Source organism: Oncorhynchus nerka, linkage group LG22 (assembly GCF_034236695.1).
Source record: "Oncorhynchus nerka isolate Pitt River linkage group LG22, Oner_Uvic_2.0, whole genome shotgun sequence".
Lineage (NCBI taxonomy): Eukaryota > Metazoa > Chordata > Actinopteri > Salmoniformes > Salmonidae > Oncorhynchus > Oncorhynchus nerka.
The window spans coordinates 38,400,331-38,424,651 of NC_088417.1; the positions used below are offsets into that span (position 1 = coordinate 38,400,331).

A 24,321-nucleotide genomic window follows, 5' to 3' on the forward strand; every position below is an offset into this window, starting at 1 on the left:
GAATGTCAACAGTATTTCCTTTGCAAAGTCAACAATACCACAGGAACCACTCAACTTATCTTGACATATATTCCATGACACAGCTATGTGACACCTTTACTGATTCGAGCTATCTGCTTTTTTCCAAATACTAGCTGTCACAGGTGTCTCTGTGTTGCGTAACAGTTTTGTTTCTTTCCTCACGGCCCCACACTGGTATGCGAAATTGGATCCCGCAATGATTGCCATCTTAAAAACACCTAAGCCAGCTGCACCACCGAGAATCTAGCAATTTGATGGTGAAGGTGCTGGTATTTCAAGCTGAGAAGTTAGTTTCACCAATTCAACTAAGAACGATGAGGACATGGAGAAAGGACAAAAGCAGCCTTGCTAAACAGCCACTAACCTAGAACATAAAAGGAAAGAGGAGGCGCAGAAGAGGAAGATGAAGAGAGGACGACCAATGGACACCTGGAGAGAATGCACAAAAGGAGAAGATAAGGTCAGAAGGGAGTGATGTTGAAACTTCCACCGCTACAATTCTACCAACTGTAGGCTGGTAAAATACAGAACAGGAAAGAAACAATTGGTCATTGATCTATGTTCTTCATGGAATAAAAAGGCTTTTGAAAAGAAAAGTGCATGTGATGACAATGTTCAAGATAAGATCTAGTTTTGATTTAGTACTTTATTGGTAGTGTTTTCATAATGCTATAGTCCATACATAATGGTGGTGGATTATTCTGTCCTGTGAGAAATGCCTACTGGGATAAAGGGTTTTAAGTCATTTATAGACATAGAGTACCAGTCAAAAGTTGACACTGTCACATTGTGTAAATAATTGGAGATAGGTGCAGGAATACGTAGTAGGGGGTGTTAATACTCCACCCATGGGAACAATAACCGTCCAAACAATGGTGAACAGAGGGCACATATGTAAAATGACTAATCAGGGGAAATGGGAACCAGGTGTGCCTAATGAAACAGTTCAGTGACGCCTAGAAGGCCAGTGACGTAGACCTCCGGAGCTGGTGCACGGAATGAGCAGCAGTACCGGGGGAATTTGTGACACACACCTACTCATTCCAGGGTTTTTCTTTATGTTTGACTATTTTCTACTTTGTAGAATAATAGCAAAGACATCAAATCTATGAAATAACACATATGGAATCATGTAGTAACTAATAGGCTATCTTCCTGATAACACCCCTAACTTGTCACAGCACAACTGATTGGCTCAAACAAATTAAGAAGGAAAGAAATTCCACAAATGAACTTTTAACAAGGCACACCTGTTCATTGAAATGCATTCCAGGTGACTACCTCATGAAGCTGGTTGAGAGAATGCCAAGAGTGTGAAAAGCTGTCATCAAGGCAAAGGGTGGCTACTTTGAAGAATCTCAAATCTCAAATATATTTTGATTTGTTTAACACTGTCACGTGTGCTCCTCTCTGGCCTCTAGGTCAAAAGGCTGCTCGTTATGGCGCACCCCTGTCATCATCTTTACCCGCATCAGCGCATTATGACACTCACCTGGACTCCATCACTTCCTTGCTTACCTGCCCTACATATGTCACTCCCTTTGTTTCCTTCCCCAGGCATCATTGTTTCTGTTTCATGTCTGTGCTTTGTTCGGGTCTCTTGTTTTGTGTTATGTTTTGTTTATTGATTAAAACACTCACTCCCTGAACCTTCTTCCCGACTCTTAGTGCACATCGTTACAGAATGACGCCTCACCAAAGGGAAGCAACAGGGAGTGGTTTGTTTTGTTTCTGATTTGGTGTTGGGTCCGGGTGTCAGAACCGGAGCTACCTGCGAGGCCTCTGTCGGTTTGTCAAATTCCCAGGCCTCGGTGGGTTTGACAGGTTCCCCTGCCTCAGCGGGATCTACAGGCTGCCATGCCTCAGCTGGGTTGACAGGCTGCCATGCCAACGCGGGTTTGACTGGCTCCCATGCCTCAGCGGGTTTGACAGGCTCCCATGCTTCAGCGGGTTTGACTGGCTCCCATGCCTCAATGGGCTTGACAGGCTCCCATGCCTCAATGGGTTTGACAGGCTCCCATGCCTCAATGGGTTTGACAGGCTCCCATGCCTCAATGGGTTTGACAGGCTCCCATGCTTCAGCGGGTTCGACAGGCTCCCATGCCTCAATGGGTTCGACAGGCTCCCATGCTTCAATGAGTTTGACAGGCTCCCAATTGTCAGGTTTCTGCGCCCCCACCTGATCTCCAGGATCGTCCCTGTGGTTGGCGTCCTGCGGCTTGAGCTGAGCGCGCCGTGGAGGGGGTACTGTCACGTATGCTCTTTCTCCGGCGCTCTAGGTTGCCATGCTCCCGCGCCTCAGCTGGATCGACAGGTTCCCGCAGAGGTGACCGGTCCACTCCTGATCCCCGGTATTGTCATCTTGGTCGGCGCCCTGCGGCTGGAGACGCGTGTCGGGGAGGGGGTACTGTCACGTGTGCTCCTCTCCGACCTCTAGGTCACCAGGGGCGGCAGGGTAGCCTAGTGGTTAGAGCGTTGGACTAGTAACCGGAAGGTTGCAAGTTCAACAAATTCACTTATAGTCTATAAAAGTAGTCAAAAGTTTAGTATCCACATTGATCATACCCCCAGGTTAGCATTTTTTGGGGGCTGTATGACATTTATGCTTCTGTAACCTTCCCACTTAAAGTTATTCACGATTCATTCATGATTATCCGTAATCACGGCAGCTTCCACATTACTGTGGAAGTGTTCATAAAAATATTGTTTTCTTGTTTTCAATAAAAGTGACACCAAAATGACACAATACATGATTTGCCATTAATTTCTATTGTGCACAAATGAATCAGAAATGCATCCAAAACAAACTGTTAATGCGTCCAACTGATGTAGTCATTGCCTGCTAGAAATATGGGACCAAGTACTCAACTTTTGACTACTTTAAAACACTATAAGTTACTTTGTCAAAATACTAATGACACCTTCAAATGGGGGGGACTAGATACAAGTGTTTTCATTTCTAAACGGTAAAACTGATATTGTATGTATGAAAATCTCCTCAAACAAAAGATGACATTCTGTACCGTCGCCTCATATAAAACATTTGTCACTGGTCAAATTCCGTAGAAATGCTGGCAGAAGAAAATGATGATTCAATTTGCACACAAACTATTGGCCATCATACACAAACTTGTGTGAAAAAAAAACTAAAACAAATAGAGTAGATATTTTCCTTCAAAACATTCTGAGAGCTCACACACTTAGCAGCCAGTAGGCATCTCACTTCACTAAAACTGCTCTCAAACTGAGGCCAAATGGATTACCCACAAGGAAAACACATTTATTCCTATTGTCATGTTTCATTCGTGAATCTTCGGTTGCTGTGCCAATCGCACAATGGTTCAATGCACCATTGTATTCCTGTATATATAATTTGATATACAGAAGAATATACACAACTGTCAAATAATTTATATTATCTTGTTTGATATTGTACATTTAATTTTCTCCATCTTCTTGACTTTTGTATTAGTCTCAGTGTTTTGTGCAATGATATTAAATCCTATTTTCCTTGCAGAATTGAATGTAATATATTTGTGTTAAAAAGTTGAATGAAAATACAAGATTAAGGGAATAAATTACAATGTTTAGCAAATAATTCAGTTAACCTTGTCTTTCTGGTATCTATAGACTTCTAAAGACACAAAAAAAGTCTGTCTGATTTCCTAGAAATCAAAACCACTTTAGTTTGTTGTGGTGATAACATCTTACTCGGGTTGGGGTGTAAGAGGAAAACAAAACATTTGTTACTATGAGAAACTGGCCTTTATAGATATGAAAACACTCTTAAAACTACCCAAATGACAAAATGAAATAACTGATTCTTCAGGCCTGCTGCAGCCATGTCAATCAGACAAGCTAATTTAGCTTTACCCTCAAGAGTACGAGTGCAGGAGTGGGAGGACAACTTTTTTCTTCCAAATCTCTTTTCTCTGTATAATTCATTTGAACTATTTTAATTGAGAATGCAAATTCACGTCTGGCTTTATTTCTCTCAGGCTAAAGTCTTGGGAGAATAAAAACAATTACAAGGCCTTTTTGTCAGTAAATAGCCTTTGTTTCTTCTTTCAATTTGAACATATTCCCCAGCGTTTCCCATCAGCTGGGATTTGGCTGGGCCAGACAGATGAGAGAACAGCCGAGTGCTTGAGGCGCACACTTCCAATAAGATTTTAGAGCCCACTCATTTAGGACACTCTATCTCCCAGCAATAAAACACTTCATATCAACTGACATTCATAAATTGGCCAAGCACTGTTGTGTGGTTGTTTGACAATAAAGTTGTTGATAAATTGATTTGATCATCTTCTCAAGGCGAAACGTGAATCACACATTTGAGATAAAGACAATGTCAAATCAATTCAAATTAAGAGTCGATGCGTTAAAGGTCCATACAGATTTAAATAAATCTTCTCATTTGCTTCATGGTGGGCTCAATTATTCCCCTCGATCTCTGTCCCTCGGCTCAGCTGTGGCAGCAGATGGACAGACAGAGGAGTGTTTGAAGGACAATACAGGAGAAAACATGCACTAGTGGCCTTGCATGTAGTAATGTTGACGCACACTAGTGCACAAACTTGCAATATCATTGTACAGTACATATGCTACTAATGAGGTGCTGACATTGATAGCAATCTAGACCAGCTGATAAGTGTTATCTTTGTTGTCAGACAGAATATAGTATCGAAATAAATGAAGATCGCGATATTTCAGTCGATTATTTTCAACACAATAATAGTAGTCTATAAATCCAGGTAGAAAGGCAGAAATCTCATTGTATTTATTCAGTGCACATTCGGCATAGGGTCATGTTCACACAAATAACCGCAACGTTTCACATAATATTACAAGTAAAGTATCTATTTTTCAGCATCAAAGACAAAGGACAAAACAAGGGGAATTCATTTATGTTCATTTCATTGACCGAAGCAGTAGACGACGTACCAAACATACATTGAATGGAGATGAATTGCTACAGGTGTCACCCGTCTTGCTTTGGTGAGTAAAGGTTTAAGGACAGTTTTATTTTCCGTCTTTCATCTGTGTTTATGTCCCCAGAAAAAAGGTCACATGTCCTCTCTCTATTTCCCTGGGCTCCTGAAGATGTATTGGAGTTTGATCAGACTTGTCGTTGGGGACATAAACTATGTACTGGAACAGTTAAGCGTGATTGATTAATGCGTTGGCTACGCCCATCCCTTCTTAATCATAATGCAGAAGGGAGAATGCATAGAATGACAAAGAGCAGGGTTATTGAACTCTGACCCTATGAGGTCCGGAGCCTGCTGGTTTTCTGTTCTACCTGACAATTCCCAGGTCTAAATCTGCCCTTGATTAGGGGGGAACAATGACAAAACCCAGTGGAACTGGCTTCGAGGTCCAGAGTTGTGTTTGAGGGACATAGAGGACCTCTACAGGAGAGTGGAACAACTGAATGCTCAGCATGGTAATGAGGTCACTTACTCCCCCTTCTGGAAAAGCAGACTTCTTACGTCTCCCTTCATTTTCCAGCTGAAACAAGGTCATGGAGATGCTGCTCTCTGCTGGTGAGGACTATGAGGTGCATCAAACATGTATGATCCTCAGGCTGTAGGCTTGTACGTCAGACTGTGATAGAACTTGGTCAGCTAACATTCCACTTCCTTTACTAGGGTTGGGGTCAATTTCAATTTAATTTGAAATTACAAATCAGTTCTTGAATTCTCTCATGAAGTGGAGAATATCTGTTGAATTCCATTTGAATTTCAACAATCTCCAATTTACGGAATTGGAATAGAATTGGAATAGAATTGGAATAGGAATTAGACCGTTTGAACGGTTTGAATTGCTATATATACATTATTCTTTGTTTCAATATTTGTACATTTCCAGGTTAATAGAATTAATGCAAAAAATTCACTGCAGGATTTGTTTTAAATCTTTTAAACGTGTATTTCTATATTTCCAGTACAGCTAGGGTGTCTGAACAGTGACATGCTACCCTACAAAGCATTACATGGACTTGCTCTTACCTATCTCTCAGATTTGCTCCTGCCATACATACCTACACGTATGCTGTGGTCACAAGATGCAGGCCTCCTTACTGTGCCTAGAACGTCTAAGAAAACAGCGGGAAGCAGTGCTTTCTCCTATAGAGCTACATTTTTTATGGAATGTTCTGCCTATCCATGTGAGAGACGCAGACTGTCTCGACCATTAAGTCTTTACTGAAGACTCATCTCTTCAGTAGGTCTTATGATTGAGTGTGGTCTGTCCCAGGGGTGCAAATGTGAACGGCAAGGCACTGGAGCGACGAACCACCCTTGCTGTCTCTGCCTGGCCGGCTCCCCTCTCTCCAGTGGGATTCTCTGCCTCTGACCATATTACAGGGGCTAAATCACTGGCTTACTAGTGCTCTTCCATGCCGTCCCTAGGAGGGGTGCGTCACTTGAGTGGGTTGAGTCACTAATGTGATCTTCCTGTAAGGTTTTTCACCTGGGCTCGTGTGGTGGAAGAGATCTTCGTGGGCTATAGTCAGACTTGTCCCAGGGTAGTAAGATGGTGGTCTGTTGGCATCCCTCTAGTGGTGTGGGGGCTGTGCTTTGAAAAAGTGAGTGGGGTCATATCCTGCCTGGTTGGCCCTGTCCGGGGTCATCGTCGGACAGGGCCACAGTGTCCCCCGACCTACCCCTGTCTCATTCTCAAGTATCTATGCTGCAATAGTCTGTGTGCCGGGGGGCTAGGGTCAGTCTGTTATATCTGGTATATTTCTCCTGTCTTCTCTGGTGTCCTGTGTGAATTGAACTATGCTCCCTCCAGACTGGCCACACCTCAGAACCTGTTTCCTCTCTAGGTTTCTCCCTAGGTTCCTGCCTTTCCAGGGAGTTTTTCCTAGCCACGTGCTTCTACATTTGCATCGCTTGCTGTTTGGGGCTTTAGGCTGGTTTTCTGTATAATGATTCTGTTGATGTAAAAAGCTGCCTTGCTTCTGAAGCTAAGCAGGGTTGGTCCTGGTTGGTCCCTGGTTGGGAGACCAGGTGGTGTTGGAGGGCCAGTAGGAGGAACCCTTTCCTCTGGTCTAAAAAAATATCCAAATTCCCCAGGGCAGTGATTGGGGACACAGGGTAGGGTGCCGTCTTTCGGATGGGATGTTAAATGGGTGTCCTGACTCTGTGGTCACAAAGATCCCATGGCACTTATCGTAAGAGTAGGGGTGTTAACCCCGGTGTCCTGGCTAAATTCCCAATCTGGCCCTCATACCATCACAGTCACGTATTGATCCCCAGTTTACAATTGGCTCATTCATCCCCCTCCTCTCCACTGACTGTAACTATTCCCCAAGGTTGTTGATGTAAATGAGAATGTGTTCTCAGTCAACTTACCTGGTAAAATAAGGGTTAAAAAATATATAGAAATTAATTTAATTTGTGGAGTTGTTGCAGACTATATTGAATTTGGATATGATTTCATATAATTTACTTAACATTGTTTTGAGAGAAATTGAAAGACTGACCTGGAATTTGAATGGAATTAAATGGAATTTACAGGGAGATGGAATTAAATTAGGGATGAATTTATGGAATTAACACCAACTCTGCATGCTTCATTACATTACATGACAATTCCACAAGGAGTTGGCAATTGAGCAGAAACAGACTGCCACCCAGGCCATTTCTGGTGTGTCTTTGGAATTTACATTTGTGTAGGCCTCTTTCTGCAAAATAAACTCTATCCTAGAGTTAGATTTTTAGACAACAGGCGGGTTTTCCTCAAACTTTCAGAGGATCTTAGAGTGAATACCTGACCCTTGGATATAGTTGTATTTTTGGAACAATTACACAAATGTTAATGCCAAAGAAACACGAGAATGGATTTCCAAGAGGTGTTGAGTGTTCCTGAATGGTCCAGTCTCAGTCCTGACTCAAATCTACTTGAAAAACAAAGACAAGGTTTGAATATTGCTGTCCATCAATGATTCCCAACAAAATTCTATAGGGGCTGCACATTTCGGTCAATTTTATTGCAGACTAACTATCGCACAACAACAGTCTACCGAACAATTAAATTAGTTCCAAACAGTAAAATGACATGACCCACAGAAAATACCATGCATGCGTAGGCCTACCAGGAATGGAGCTTAGAAAACATGCAATAATTATTGATGTAAAACACACTTTTCAAACATTTGCCAAAATGAAATTGACGGGAAACACTGTTTTAAAAGGTCCACCTGATGTGGGAGGTTTCATGTGACAGAGATTAACATCTCCTTAGAAACGTAGAAAGAGGGGGTATCATAATATGCAACAAAATAGGATGGGTTATGACTATTGTGCCTTTGACTTCTGGGCAAAGAAAGAAAGATGATATGAAAAACGATAGAACACGAGAGAAATGCTGGCTCCAATGGCATATGAGAAAATCTTCATAAAATATCAGTTTCTGTCAGATTATTGCCTAGGCTACATTGAATCAAGGTAAGAAATACCTCATAATATTAAGTAAAACGTCCAGGTTTCAAACAATTAAGTATATGTTTTCAACATGCCAACTGCCTCCAGGTTTTTGCCTCTACCGATTGCTTTTGCAGTTTTATTGTGGGCACATCCACTTTTGAAGTTTAGGTTAGATGGCCTAAGATTATTTGAAGTGAAACATACTCATTTTCTTCTCTGCTAAGTTTGTTGAAGATAATCTTTGTCCAAACTATCAAATGTAGGCCATTATCTAGCTCTGTCATAGCTTAGGAGCATGTGATCAGTCAACTATTTGCTGAGGTAGTAGACATAGTCCACTAAACTAAATGTAATTTAGCACAGTAGCCTAGTAGATGTGGAACTCTACTAGTAGATGTGGAACCTTTCACCCATACCGGGACGTTCATGGCTGTGATTGGGCTGCATTAGAACACGCGATCCTTTTAACACCGTGAATTGTATAGTCAAGTTTGAGTCAATAGAGTGCACTGTTGGCGATATTTACTTTTGAGTAATTTAGCAGATATGAAAGATAACTTGAAAGAAGGTTGACAAGTTTGTGGGGACCTGGAAATTGATTTCCAGCGAGAACTTTGACTTTGAGTATGTGAAAGTTCTGGTATGATACATTTTTCTCCAATTGAATAAATGATTGTTGAAATATGATAGGATTTTTTTTTTTTTAAGAATATATTTCTGATACAATCTTAAGATCTCATTAGGATAATCATTTATATGCATAGTTATTACACATGGACAATGCCTTTGGTTGCACCACTCGATACTGTCAAAGGATCCCTCTTGACAGTTTGTTCTCCATTGTGCAGGTATAGGCTTCACGACCCGACAGGTGGGAAACCACATCAAGCCCAGTCTGATCATCAACATGGATGACCAAGGAATGATCTTTGTAAAATCCCAGAGCACTTTCAAAACGATGGAGATGAAATTCAAACTCAATGACACTTTCGAGGAAACCGTTGGCAACACTGTGTAGGGGATCAAAGCTGGTAATTGTCTGTGTAAGCGGAGATTCTTAGCCCCCTGGTTCTCAGGGGTGATAGAGACGCTTCCACAAACTTGCTGAACAAACTGGTAACAAGTGCTAGCCCGAAGGGAACAGCAAGGTATTTGTAGGCTGTGCTTCGAAAGAAAACCTGAAAATATCCTGTGTGCTGGCAGAATGCTTATATGAAAATAAGCGCCCTGTAGGTCAGCTGAACTGAACCAGTTGCCTTGACGAATAAAACAAAACAGCACATTGTATGTAAGTATACGGAACATGATGAAAGCTGTTGCGGATCCTTAGGTCCAGAATGGAGCGTATGCAATGCCCCCCTGGGAACCAGGACGTTTCCCTGGAGTAGAAACAAATGGAAGCATAGCCGAGAGCTGCCCAGTGACACAAGCCTCCCAGATGAGCTAAATAACTGTGCTCACTTCGAGGCAAGTAACACTGAAACATGCATGAGAGCATCAGCTGTTCCAGAAGACTGTGTGAACCCGCTCTCCGCAGCCGATGTGAGTAAGACCTGTAAACAGGTCAACATTCACAAGCCCGCTGGACCAGACGGATTACCAGGACATGTACTCCGAGCATGCGCTGACCAACTGGCAAGTGTCTTCACTGACATTTTCAACTTCTCTCTGTCAGAGTCTGTAATACCAACATCTTTCAAGCAGACCACCATTGGCCATGTGCCCAAGAACACTAAGGTAACCTGCCTAAATGACTACCGACCCATAGCACTCATGTCTGTAGCCATGAAATGCGTTGAAAGGCTTGTCCAAACTGGACAAAAAGAGCACTTATGTGAGAATACTATTCTTTGACTACAGCTCAGAGTTCAACACCATAGTGCCCTCAAAGCTCATCACTAAGGACCCTGGGACTAAACACCTCCCTCTGCAACTGGATCCTGAAATACGTAACACCTCCGTCACGCTGATCCTCAACACGGGGGCCCCTCAGGTGTTTGTGCTCAGCCTCCTCCTGTACTCCCTGTTCACTCACAACTGCACGGCCAGGCAGGACTCCAACACCATTATTAAGTTTGCACAACAGTGCACAACAGTGGTAGGCCTGATCACCGACAATGATGAGACAGCCTATAGGGAGGAGGTCAAAGTACACTGACTAGTGAATGCCTTGGAGCTCCGGTATCAAATGTAACATCACTAGTGACAAGTATGGTTTGGGGTTTGCTTGGTGTACTCGCCAGTGAAGGGGGTTTGCAGACAGTGCCCTATAGTGCACGCAGAACTTGGGGTTAGCGAGTGATGCCACAGCATGCTCAAAACCCAAGCAGGCGATACATATCTGGTGTATATCCTTGCCTGCTATCATCGCCCTGCATGGGCACGGGTGTGACCGTTCTGGGGCGGGGGCAGGAGGCCTGCTAGGTTCTCCCTGTGCATGGGTAGCAGGCTCCATGGATCTGAGAAGTAGTATTCCTTGAGTAAAGTGTGAGCTAGCTAGCTTTCGCCTCAAGGCTAATAGCCTTTCTCGTTAGCACACTACTAGCCAGAGAAAGTGCATGCTTTCTTTGTTTCTCCACGAACAAAGAGGGTCTCTCGATCGTCATGCTGTGAAGCTAGTGCTGTCAGTCTAGTCAACACGGCCCATGAGGGGTTTGTGCTAAATGCGAGAGGAAAGCTAGCAATTCTACTTGTGTAGGTAGAAAAGCTAGTTTGGTGTAGCTAGCCTTGTGAGTTACACCGGTTAGGTTAAGCCTTGCAGCGATAGCTAGTCCTTTGTGTGGTAAGCTAGCCTTGCAGCTAGCTAGCCAAGTTAGCTAAAGCCTTGCGCCTAGGGCTAACCAAGTCTAGATAGCTAGCCGTGTGGCACTAGCTAAATGGAGACTGACGAGTAGAGAAATTATTCTACTCAAAGCAAAACTTTTCTATCGGTCAATACTCAATACTATCGACAGGAGCTGAAGTCCAATGTTCGGCAGCATTAACCTCTAAACATCAGTAGGATGCCAGGAATCTAGCCATGCTGAGGAATGCTTTCATGAACGCAGTCACTTCCGCAAGGAAGAGAGGTGAGAATGACCAGCTGGTGAGCGAGTGGCTCCCTTTATGGAGGAGAGGTGCTCACCTCATTCGTCACTCGACCTGTGCGATTGGATATTTTGACACATCGATACGAGTATTAGAAGTAGAAAAACAATGATTGTCAAAATTGCTCAAACTCAGGAAATTTGTTTGGGAATCATCAAATCATCAAATTTACAACGACATAAGGACGAACTCAGTGAAAACCGGTAAAGTGAGTTCAAATAAAGTTTATTCAACATTCTGAATTGTTAAGCGACTGTTTGGAATCTATTTGTTCGTGATGAATGTGAAGGCATGTCAACACTCTAAGCTTAGAGTTAACTCAAGCTCTAGCTATCCATCACCAAGAGAACAATACCATTAATCAGTATCAAAATTATTTACATGCAAAACAATTCACTTTGGGTAAATCTTCAACAGGAGTCGTTTCTGTCCTAATATGGACACCGTACCCTCTGTTAATTGTCTAAGTTATTACAGAAGACAGGATTCACAAAAGCAGTTTGTGAAGCCATCGTGCTGTCCTTCCCCATCGGTTGGCATACAGTCTTGCAGAAGTCAGGTTTACGGTTGGGCTCCTTGGTCAAATAGCTGGAGGTGTCATCTGGGTAAAAGCATGCAGCGATCAAACGGATACAGTTCAGGATAGTTGCCGCGAGCATAAGGAAGCCTGTGTGGATTGGGACAAGAAATACATAGTAAGTGTTACGTAACTGTTATTCATCAGATTATACAAAATTGTCTACAGGATTTTTCTGGTATTCAATTATGACTGGCCTACAGCATTAGCTTATCACTGTTCCAATTACAGTATACATAATGTGCCTATAAAATCATGTTATAATTGGCCAGCATCTGCCTACACAAAGACAAGGTTAGTGATTTACTGCCACCTGATTATACATTTACATTTGAGTCATTTAGCAGAGCGACTTAGGGAATGTTTACTCAGGAGTATAATTCCTGCTGACCCGGATGGAATTCTGTGATCTTCCTTAACCCATAGCAAGTCCCACCGAGTTGACTACTTCAAAATGGTGACAGCCCTCAATGGCACTGCACATGATAAAACATAAAACAGGCTGTGGGCTAAGTATGCCCTCTATCCAACTCTATGTTCTTACCACAGTAGACTGTGTTAGGAGCAAGGTCATGGACACGATAGCTTCTGGTGAACATGGCTCCCAGGCCCACAATCAACACAGGGTAGACAGTAAACGTGTAGCGGATGTACTTGGAGAATATGAAGCTCTCAAAGACAAACCTGTTAGGAAATAGCATTGTTTTAAAAATTGAATTAAACCTCAGCTTCCTAGTATAGTGTAACGATTTAGTCAGTACGGTGTCCATATTAGGACAGCCTCAGTCTCAGCAGGATAGACTGTCCTAATATGGACGCCACAATTATAATTTTTCCATTCAATCAATGATTACGATGTATATGTATGGGTCCATCATTATTTCATTGTCAGTTATTACCAGATGAGCATCCCCAGGAGAAGTAGAGTGAGCACCATTGAGCTGACCAGAGGATCGGGTAGCCCAGCCTGGTACCTCAGCACAACTCCCAGACTGACCAGGGCCTCCAGAAGAGTCCACCAGCCAAATACAGCCAGTCCGTTCTGGGTCTGTCCCACACAACACCAACACATCAACACACAGTTAGACCAGAGGGACCATGATAAAATACATATGAAACAGACATATTAAAACAAGACTTAGCATTTATTGGTAAATGATCTGTTTTTAGAATGTGTATTGGTGCGTTTAGATTTGTGATGTGGCCCTGGTTGGCGTTGTTTTTAGTGGAGGCTCTAATGCCTTGTTTTTAGTGGAGGCTCTAATGCCTTGTGAATATGGGTTAGGGGGACTGAGGGGCGCTGAGGGGCGGCATTGGGTGACCATAATGGCTTGGCTCCGCTGCCTTCCTGGTGCACGGCTTAGCGGATGGATGCGAGTATGTGAGGTTCTGTGAATGGAGAACTTCCCTTAAGGGAAGTCGGAGGTGATACTTTTGGTGTGTTCAAGACAACGGGGAACTCTGAAAAATACGAGGTCAAATCATGACGTCAGTGATCTTCAGGTTGGAAAGGCTGAGCTCTCGTGAGTCGGAGCTCTCGAGTTGGAAATCCAAGTTGAATGACTGCTCAAAACTATGTTTGAGTGCGGCATAAGAGGGCATTCCGGCACCGAGCTTCATGGCTGCCTACGTTGTTGCTCGTAGATGGGCCAAGTTCAGTCTGCAGCTCATCTATACTTGCATCTCATCTATATTGCACCAATCATATTAAAGTATTCAGAAATGTTAACTTCTCTAGGGTAGGGGACAGCATTCTGAATTTTGGATGAAAAGCATGCCCAAATTAAACTGTCTGCTACTTGGACCCGGAAGATATGATATGCATATAACTGGTAGATTTGGATAGAAAACACTCTAACGTTTCCAAAACTGTTAAAATAGTGTCTGTGCGTAAAACAGAACTGATTTGGCAGGCCAAAACCTGAGAAAAATCCATTCAGGAAGGAAACGCGCAAACAAACTGAGGGTTTTGGATATAAATAGACTTTATCGAACAAAAGGAACATTTATTGAGTAAATGAATGTCTTCTGAGTGCAAACATATGAAGATCATCAAAGGTAGGGATTCATTTTATCTCTATTTCTGACTTGTGTAATTCTTCTACTTGCCTGGTTACTGTTTGTAATGATTTGTCTGCTGGGCTATGTTCTCAAATCATTTTAAGGTATGCTTTCGCCGTAAAGCATTTTAAAAATCTGACACCGTGGTTGGATTCAGAAGAAGTTAATCTTTAAACCTATTTAAAATATGTTTTGTTTTCTGAATTTTTATAATGAGTATTTCTGTATTTGAATTTGGCTGTCTGCAATCTCACTGGATGTTGGCCAGGTGGGACACTAGCATCCCACATACCCTAGAGAGGTTTTAAGATAAATATAAATTAGGCCTATGTATTTATTTTTAATGTGACAGATATAATTTAATGTGATGTTCGTGCGGTATGTTTGTCCAAGTTCATGTGTTTTCAGAATGGTGTTTTGGCGCATAATGACGGTCCCCTTGGCAAACATACTGGCAATGGTGTGATGATGAGGCGCTCTGAAACGTCGAAGAAAACATGTCTCCGTCCCATTATACAACTGCATGGTCCTCCAGTATTTGTTATTGGTTTGCAGTATTTTGCCTATCAAAATGTGCTTTTTGCCTCTTTGGTCAATACATATATTCTTCATTTAGATGGCTTTTTGCATTTTTTCTTTACCTTCATTTTTGATGTGACTTGTCTTATTTTCTGTTTTTTTGTCTTGAAATGTGGGGACAAATTTAAAAACTAGGGGGGAGGTAAATATGCAACAGGCATGCGCTCTTGAATGCAGCCTCATAGACTGTTAGAGCAGGTGTTCCTTATTGTTCATTAACTACGTGGCCACTAGTATAAATTATTGGCTGTCATTTCAATCATGGGATCCCCTTGCCCTGTGTTGATTGGCGTGCACTGGAAGGATGGGAGTGGTGGTGTTTAAAAAAAAACAATTCAAAGTAAGTCAAATTATTATTATGGTAATATCCTTTTCCATATGCACAAAAAGCACATTTCTCTCAAATTTGGTGCACATATTTGATTAAATCCCTGTTAGTGAGCATTTATCCTTTGCCGAGATAATCCAATTGATAAAATAATATTTAAATTTGATATTATTATTTTTTTTAAATGTATAATGTTTGTCAATTATTTCATACATAGGACTGGTGGAGTTATGTCACACACACAGCCAACATACATATTCTGAAATGTTTGCTCTACTCAAAATTACAACCAACTAATTGCAGCATTACCACAAAAAATGAAGAGGCAAGTGGAAGGGGGAAATAGGGCCTTCTCTGTCAGCCCTGCATTAAGGATCAATATTGGTTAAACAAAATTCAGATGAATAAAAAAGTATATCAGTTCAATTTAAGTACCAACAAATTGACAGCTGTGCCATATAGATTGCAAAATAGTTGGGAGGAGAGTTTTGGTTTATGGACTGATTGATACACAAAACAACGATTCAAAACTTTGAGTTTTTCAATTTCAATTAATATACACAATTCTTGGCTAAATAACAAGATAACTAATATAAAATATACTGTGTCCGTAAAATGTATATACTGTAGGTTCAGAACGTTTGTGAAATAGCACAGTTGAAAAATATTTGGCAAATTGAAATCCACACTGGATGGTCTTCAGAGATAGATGGGAGGGGTTGAGTGTAGATGAAGGATAGGACTAAAAACAAATCAACGATAACTATTGTAAAATATACTGTGTCTGTAAAATGTACAGTACCTGTCAGAAGTTAGGACACACCTACTCATTCAAGGGTTTTTTTCTTTATTTTTTACTATTTTCTACATTGTAGAATAATAGTGAAGACATCAAAACTATGAAATAACACATGGAATTTGAAAGAAATCAAAATAGATTTATATGTGAGATTCTATAAAGTAGTCTCCTTTTGTCTTGATGACAGCTTTGAACACAATTGGCATTCTCTCAACCTGCTTCATGAGGTATTCACCTGGAATGCTCAGGTGTGCCTTGTTAAAAGGTTAAAAAAAGTTATTTCCTTCTTAATGCATTTGAGTCAGTCAGTTGTGTTGTGACAAGGTAGGGGTGGTATACAGAAGATGGCCCTATTTGGTAAAAGATCAAGTCCATATTATGGCAAGAACAGCTCAAATAAGCAAAGGGAAAGGACAGTCCGTCATGAAGGTCAGTCCATCCGGAAAATCTCAAGAACTTTGAAAGTTTCTTCAAGTGCAGTCGGCAAAAACTATCAAGCACGATGATGAAACTAGCTCTCATGAGGACCGCCACAAGAATGCAAGACCCAGAGTTACCTCTGCTGCAGAGGATACGTTCCTTAGAGTTACCAGTCTCAGAATTGCAGCCCAAATAAATGCTTCACAGAGTTCAAGTAACAGACACATCTCAACATCAACTGTTCAAAGGAGACTGCGTGAATCAGGCCTTCATGGTCTAATTGCTTCAAAGAAACTACTCCTAAAGGACATCAATAATAAGAATAGACTTACTTGGGCCAAGAAACACGAGCAATGGACATTAGACCAGTGGAAATCTGTCCTTTGCACTTGATGAGTCCAAATTTGAGATATTTGGTTCCAACTGCCGTGTCTTTGTGAGATGCAGAGTAGGTGAACGGATGATCTTTTGTTAGGTTACAGCCTTATTCTAAAACAGATTAATTAGATACACACAATACCCCATAATGACAAAAGTGAAAACAGGTTTTTAGACATTTTTGCAAATGTATTCAAAATAAAAAATCAGTAATACCTTATTTACATAGGTATTCAGACCCTTTGCTATGAGACTTGAAATTGAGCTCAGGTGCATCCTGTTTCCGTTGATCATCCTTGAGATGTTTATACAACTTGATTGGAGGCCACCTGTAGTAAATTCAATTGATTGGACATGATTTGGAAAGGCACACACCTGTCTACATAAGATCCCACAGTTGACAGTGCATGTCAGAGCAAAAACTAAGCCATGAGGTCAAAGGAATTGTCGGGAGAGTTCCGAAACAGGATTGTGTCTGCAGCATTGAAGGTCCCCAAGAACACAGTTGCCTCAATCATTCTTAAATGGAAGAAGTTTGGAACCACAAAGACTCTTCCTACAGCTGGCAGCCCAGCCAAACTTAGCAATCGGGGAGAAGGGCCTTGGTAAGGGAGGTGACCAGACGGAAGCCACTCCTCTGTTAAAGGTAGATGACAGCCCACATGGAGTTTGTCAAAAGGCACATAAAGGACCCTGACCATCAGAAACAATATTGAACCCTTTGGCCTTAATTCCAAGTGTCACGTCTGGAGGAAACCAGGCACCATCCCTATGGTGAAGAATGGTGGTGGCAGCATCATGCTGTGGGGATGTTTTTCAGGGACTGGGAGACTGGTCAGGATGGAGGGAAATATGTACAGAGAGATCCTTGAATGAAACCTGCTCGAGAGCGCACAGGACCTCAGACTGGGGCGAAGGTTCACCTTCCAACAGGACAATGATCCAAAGCACACAGCTAAGACAACTCATGAGTGGCTTCGGGACAAGTCTCTGAATGTCCTTGAGTGGCCCAGTCAGAGCCCTGGCTTGAACTTGATTGAAACATCTCTGGAGAGACCTGAAAATACCCAAGGTGCTTCAACAAAGTACTGAGAAAAGGGCATATATATTTGTGATATTCAATTTTTTTGCAAATGTTTGCTTTGTCGTTATGGGGTATTGTTTGTAGATTGATGAGGATATAAAAAAAAATCAATTTTAGAATAAAGCTGTAACGTAACAAAATGTGGGAAAAGTCAAGGGCTCTGAATACATTCTGAATGCACTCCATATCCAACTGGGCACACACTGTTTGAATCAACATTGTTTTCACGTCACTTCAATGGAATTTCAATTAAACTGCGTTAAACCAACATGGAATAGACATTGAAATTATGTCTATGCCCAGTGGGATAGTGCTACATGATGTTATCTTAGGTCATTGCTGCAAATGATGCCAAGAAAACCTTAATGACCTCTAATGACTACTAAGACATATGAATCAGACATATTAAAACAAGACATACAGTACCAAGGTTAATAAAGTACTATCTTATCTTAAGGTTAGTGAGGTCATTGCTGCAAATGATCTCAAGAAAACATCTATTATGACCTGTAAGCGTAACTGTGCTGCTTGCGACTTCCTTAAGAGCACTAAGCACTTGTATTATTTGCAAACAAGAAATGTTAGCACTTAGGCTGCATGGGTGGTGGTATTTCAAGCTAAAGAGTAAGTTTAACCAATTCAACTTGGTTACATACAGTGTTTTTTTTGCCCTGAAGCTCATTGGCTGACAGCAGCATGATAAAACAAGCAACTGTGCTACATCTTGACATCATTGTGTAGAAAAGATCTTGAATTCACCAGATAGCGGGTCCACCAGGGTTCTTTAGGGTTATTGATGGCCAGCCAGGTTCTGTGATTGTGCAGGTTTCGGTAGGACACATACAGCATTTGGAAGCTGTGAATTGGCATAACCCATTTAAAAAACAGGGATGGTAGAAGGTCACTGTAAAAACACAAAAGATGTTCCATATTTAGTATTGCCTTTCTTGGTTCTGCACATAGGCCCACTGTATTTATTTTGTCATATTTTAAAATCCCAAAATGTGTATCTTAAAGGGGAAGTTTATATTTTAAGGTCCAATGTAGCTGTTTTTAAAAAAATCTCAATATCAAATCATTTCTGGTGGCAATAGAGTACCTTACTGTGATTGTTTTCAATTAAAATTGTCATCAAAATATCTATTTTTCAAGCAAGAATGTTGCTAAGACTGTCTGGGAGTGGTCTGAGTGGGAGGGGAAACTGAAAAATGGCTGTTATTGGCAGAGACGTTTGGAACTCGCTTTCTTATTGGTCTGTTATCTAATTTACCGCCTGTGTGATGTCACCAGGCAGGCCAAATCTCCATCCCAGATAAACAGACAAAAATTTCAGGTGGTCTTTTCAAACAGCTCTTAAACTAAAAGGGCATTATCATAATTTAAACAATTTCACAGTATTATTCAAACCTCATAGTGTAGAAAAACAGTTGAAGTGGGAAGTTTACATACACCTTAGCCAAATACATTTAAACTCAGTTTTTCACATTTCCTGACATTTAACCCTAGTAAACATTCCCTGTCTTAGGTCAGTTAGGATCACCACTTTATTTTAAGAATGTGAAATAGTAAAAATAATGATTTATTTCAGCTTTTAATTCTTTCATCACATTCCCAGTGGGTCAGAAGTTTACATATACTCAATTAGTAATTGGTATATTGGCCTTTAAATTGTTTAACTTGGGTCAAATGTTTCGGGTAGCCTTCCACAAGCTTCCCACAATAAGTTGGGTGCATTTTGGCCCATTCCTCCTGACAGAGCTGGTGTAACTGAGTCAGGTTTGTAGGCCTCCTTGCCCGCACATGCTTTTTCAGTTCTGCCCACAAATTGTCTGTAAGATTGAAGTCAGGGCTTTGTGATGGCCACTCCAATGCCTTCACTCTGTTGTCCTTAAGCCATTTTGTCACAACTTTGGAAGTATGCTTGGGGTTATTGTCCATTTGGAAGACCCATTTGCAACCAAGCTTTAACTGATGTCTTAAGATGTTGCTTCAATGTATCCACGTAATTTTCCCCCTACATGATGCCATCTATTTTGTGAAGTGCGCCAGTCCCTCCTGCAGCAAAGTACCCCTACAACATGATGCTGCCACCCCCGTTCTTCACGGTTGGGATGGTGTTCTTCGGCTTGCAAGCCTCCCCCTTTTTCCTCCAAACATAACGATGGTCCTTTTGGCCAAACAGTTCTATTTTTGTTTCATCAGAGCAGAGGACATTTTTCCAAAAAGTATGATCTTTGTACATGTGTGCAGTTGCAAACCGTAGTCTGGCTTGTTTATGGCGGTTTTTGGAGCAGTGGCTTCTTTGTTGCTGAATGGCCTTTCCGGTTATGTCGATATAGCACTCATTTTACTATGGATATAGACACTTTTGTACCTGTGTCCTACCGCATCTTCAGAAGGTCCTTTGCTGTTGTTCTGGGATTGATTTGCACTTCTTGCACCAAAGTACATTCATCTCTAGGAGACAGAACTCGTCTCGTTCCTGAGCAGTACGACGGCTGCGTGGTCCCATGGTGTTTATACTTGAGTACTATTGTTTGTACAGATGAACGTGGTACCTTCAGACGTTTGGAAATTGCTCCCAGAGATGAACCAGACTTGTGGAGGTCTACAATTTTGTTCCTGAGGTCTTGGCTGATTTCTATTGATTTTCCCATGATGTCAAGCAAAGAGGCACTGAGTTTGAAGGTAGGCCTTGAAATACATCCACAGGTACACCTCCAATTGACTCAAATGAGGTCAATTACCCTATCAGATGCTTCTAAAGCCATGACATCATTTTCTGGAATTTTCCAAGCTGCTTAAAGGCACAGTCAACTTAGTGTATGTAAACTTCTGACCCACTGGATTTGTGATACAGTGAATCATAAGTGAAATAATCTGTCTGTAAACAATTTTTGGAAAAATTACTTGTGCCAAGCACAAAGTAGATGTCCTAACCGATTTGCCAAAACTATAGTTTGTTAACAAGAAATTTGTGGGGTCGTTGAAAAAGAGTTTTAATGACTCCAACCTAAGTGTATATAAACTTCCAACTTCAACTGGAAAACACAGGACATCACATTTTTGACTGCATTGGGCCTTTACAACTGTTAGATGGTTCCTCACCCTGAAAGTAGTCTAGCTGCAGTTTGTAGTTGGATTTTAAATAACAGTAAACCATGGGTTAGAGTTTATCCTGGCCCATAGACTACTTTCAGGATGAGAAATCACCTAACGTTATATTTGTAAAACTTCCCCTTTAAATGCAACAAGTGCCAAACTACTTACTGCCTGTCCCAGAGAAACAGCCAGGTGATCTTTGCCACGTTGATCATAGTCCAGATCAGATAGAATGACGGAGGGTGAATCTCAGGGTTGCAGGAGACTGGACCAAACACATTCCTTTCAGGCAGAGAACATCAATCACAACTGAGTGATATAAATGTACAGCCTCATCATTTAATTGTCATCACTTAGGCATTCAGTTAACCTTTGGAAGAGTAGTGAGTGAGTGAGTGAGTGAGTGAGTGAGTGATACCTCTGGAACACAGTAAAAAGAGAGTGTATGAGCCAAGCACTGCTCCAGAGCCAAAGCATGAACCAGGTGTTGTCTGCCCAGCAGTCCATGGTCACCTCCAGAGGAAAGGACTCCGAGACATTATCCGATGTGGTCATAAACAGACCTAGGGAGTAAAGCCATTGCATGTTCGGTAAAAGGACTCTGTAGAGAGCAATAGTAATGGCGTTTTTTTGTAGGCATTGTAGGCATTTTGTAGCCATGTAGACTCCATGGCTCATTGGCCAAAGTCTATAGGGAAAACATGTTTTTGTTGTTGAGTTTTTAGATAAACGCAGAAAATAAGGTATATGGTAAACACCAGCTTAGGAGACCCTATATGTTTTGCTCTATGAGATAATCTTCATCGGCTAACATCTTTTTGTGTGATTTGTTTTTACATTTTCGCAAACAGAACAAGCACATACAGACTTCAGAACTAATAAAAGTCATGTTAACTGACTGATTATAGAACAAAACATATACGATCTCCTAAACCTGTGTTAACCTCAGGTCTTATTTTCGGCGTTTGTCCCAAAACCCCATACTTGCCCCATTAATTTCCTCCATAGGAATGGCTAAACGAACCAGAGGTAACTAATTTCAGTTTTTTTGGACTATAAACTAGCAAGCTCTACAAACCACATACTACAGTGTCCATATTAGGACAGCCTCCTGCTAAGATTGAGGGTGTCCTAATATGGACACCATACAGTTACTGTGTCTAACAGTAAGTATAGAGTTGCAATGTAATACCAGTATAAGCTATGTGAAGATGAAGCTTTATTGTGAATAACAAGCCAGATTATCCTATTGGCAATGGAGATACTTTAGTGTTTGCCTCCCATCATAGGAAACAGATTCACAGCATGCACGAGAATGGTGTCCATATCAGGACAGCCTCAGACTGAAACAAGTCCTGCTGACACAGTCCTAATATGGACACTGTATAACAGTGAGATGGAGAATACATCAGTATGAGCAGTAACATCAAAGACAGTACAGTATGAAGATGTGCAGAATCTGCTTCTCCGATAGAAATCCCTGATCACACTTCTGGGTGATGTCATGGCGGTGTTAGCAAGAATAGCCCATACATAGAAACACTTCCCCCCAAGTCTAACGATTGTGTTGCGTAGAACAACGCATGTGCAAGCCGTCAAATGAGAGGCACTCCTTCGATATTAAGTTGTTTTTGACAAAAATGAAAACGTGTCAGTTTTTCACTTTCACAAGGTTCTTGTAATAACCTGTTCAGCTAGTTAAGACATTGGCTCGAATATAGTTTTTTTGTTGTTGAATTTTTAGATTCTAAAATTCTAAATTCTTTAGAATTTGAGAAAATTAACAACTAAGGACACATTTTCCCTTCTCCCATTGACTTTCCAAACCCCGGTCTGGTCTGTTGAGACTCCTTCGCAACGCATTCCCGGAAGTATCATGATGTTGTATCTCTGGGTTTGAAAACTCTGTGGTAACATTACCTCCAGCTTACAAAGTTTCCTTTTCAGAAGTGTCTGCAAAGTGTCGTCTATCAACTCATCCGCTTATGTAATGCGGTTGGTGACGCGCAGATTAGCAGTTAAAAACACAATCATTGGCCTCTTCTTCAGTGCTGGGCTGTAAAAACGATGACATTTAAAACGTGTGGCAGGCCAAAGGTCCATCATTACATAAAGTCATTCCACTGTGGATACATTGGTGTGTGACAAGTTGTTCTAACTTATCTTCTCAAAGGGATCCTTTGGGTGACATACTGTATGTGCATCTGGAACATCCCTGCAGGAGATATCATTTACAGGTCATATGGGGTCAAATGGTCATTCATTACGACAGTGACAAAGCTATCGTATATACAGGGGGGGTCCGAAATTACTGGCAGCCTTGATAAAGATGAGCAATAATGACTGTGTAAAATGTTGTTTCATAAGTAGTATTTTTTTTCCCCTCAAAAAAAAAAGGTAGAGGTCAAAATGATTGTCACGCCTAAATATTCATGTTAAAAAAAGTAGTCAAAAATTTAGTATTTGATCCCATGTTCCTAGGACGCAATGACCACATCAAGCGTTTGACTCTACAATCTTGACTCTACAAACGGTGGCATTATAATCATAGCATTGCACTCAGGATACATCCACTAGCCACTGTACTCGTTTATCCAGATTGTCTGCTGAACCAAAGTCCCTGATGCCCTCACAGTAGTGCACTGTAGTACAGAGATGGACCAGGTGTCTGGTAGATTTCACTCACCGCCAGAGTTGGTCCCTGATGCTAGAACATGGAAGGTCTCGGAAGCCACCTGGCTAAGCATGGCCAGAGCGATACACACACCGTGTAGGACCACATGGTGATGATGTCTCTCCATACTGCCCTGGCCATACGGAGACACATGGGAGCGGTACATCCTCCCTGTCGAGCGATCAACTGTAGAACGCTCGCCTCACACACCAACACTCTTTTATACACACACACACACACACACTATCTTGGATCCTGGTGCATTGGACTTTGGATGATGGCACTGTTTCAGTCAGTGTATCATGGTTTACTGTGTTTGTGTGTGTGTGTGTGTGTGTGTGTGGTTATTTTTCCCCATGGTGTCTAACCAATGGGTGCTCCTACTACTGCACAGTGGCACACGGTTGTATTTACTATTGTTAAATCACAATAGCATTTACAGATAAGTGCATTGGTAAGTATAATAATACACTTTATTTCTATAGCTTCATTCATACATAAATGCAGTCCAAATTGTTGTACAGCATAGCACCTAAAACAAAACGTCAAAACACAAAGGTAGATCAGATCCTGGTATAAAAACAATATGGTGGCAGTTAAAGGTTAACTAAATACATTTAAAAAAGAACACAATCACATTAATGTCATTGAATTAGTATTGCGGTCATGAGAGAATGCCGGTCCATAGTTTTATCACACACAGTCATTGATATGATTTCGAAAAAGACATTAGCATGGCCAATGGTTATGAGCTCAATCTGTACGGTACAAAGGCA

The 24,321-nt window shown here is 41.4% G+C and overlaps 1 protein-coding gene across 1 annotated transcript; it reads right to left on the bottom strand.

The window, feature by feature from the left end:
• Window positions 1-11,747: 11,747 nt before the first annotated feature.
• On the bottom strand, window positions 11,748-23,765 carry LOC115105144 (uncharacterized). Its single transcript, XM_029626797.2, has 7 exons — window positions 23,558-23,765; window positions 21,290-21,434; window positions 21,040-21,153; window positions 18,529-18,673; window positions 13,020-13,168; window positions 12,665-12,804; window positions 11,748-12,210 (listed from the first exon to the last, which is right to left on the bottom strand). Exons 1-7 carry the CDS (start codon window positions 23,709-23,711, stop codon window positions 11,999-12,001), a joined length of 1,059 nt encoding a protein of 352 aa, XP_029482657.1. The 5' UTR covers window positions 23,712-23,765; the 3' UTR covers window positions 11,748-11,998.
• Between the last annotated feature and the right edge of the window lie 556 nt (window positions 23,766-24,321).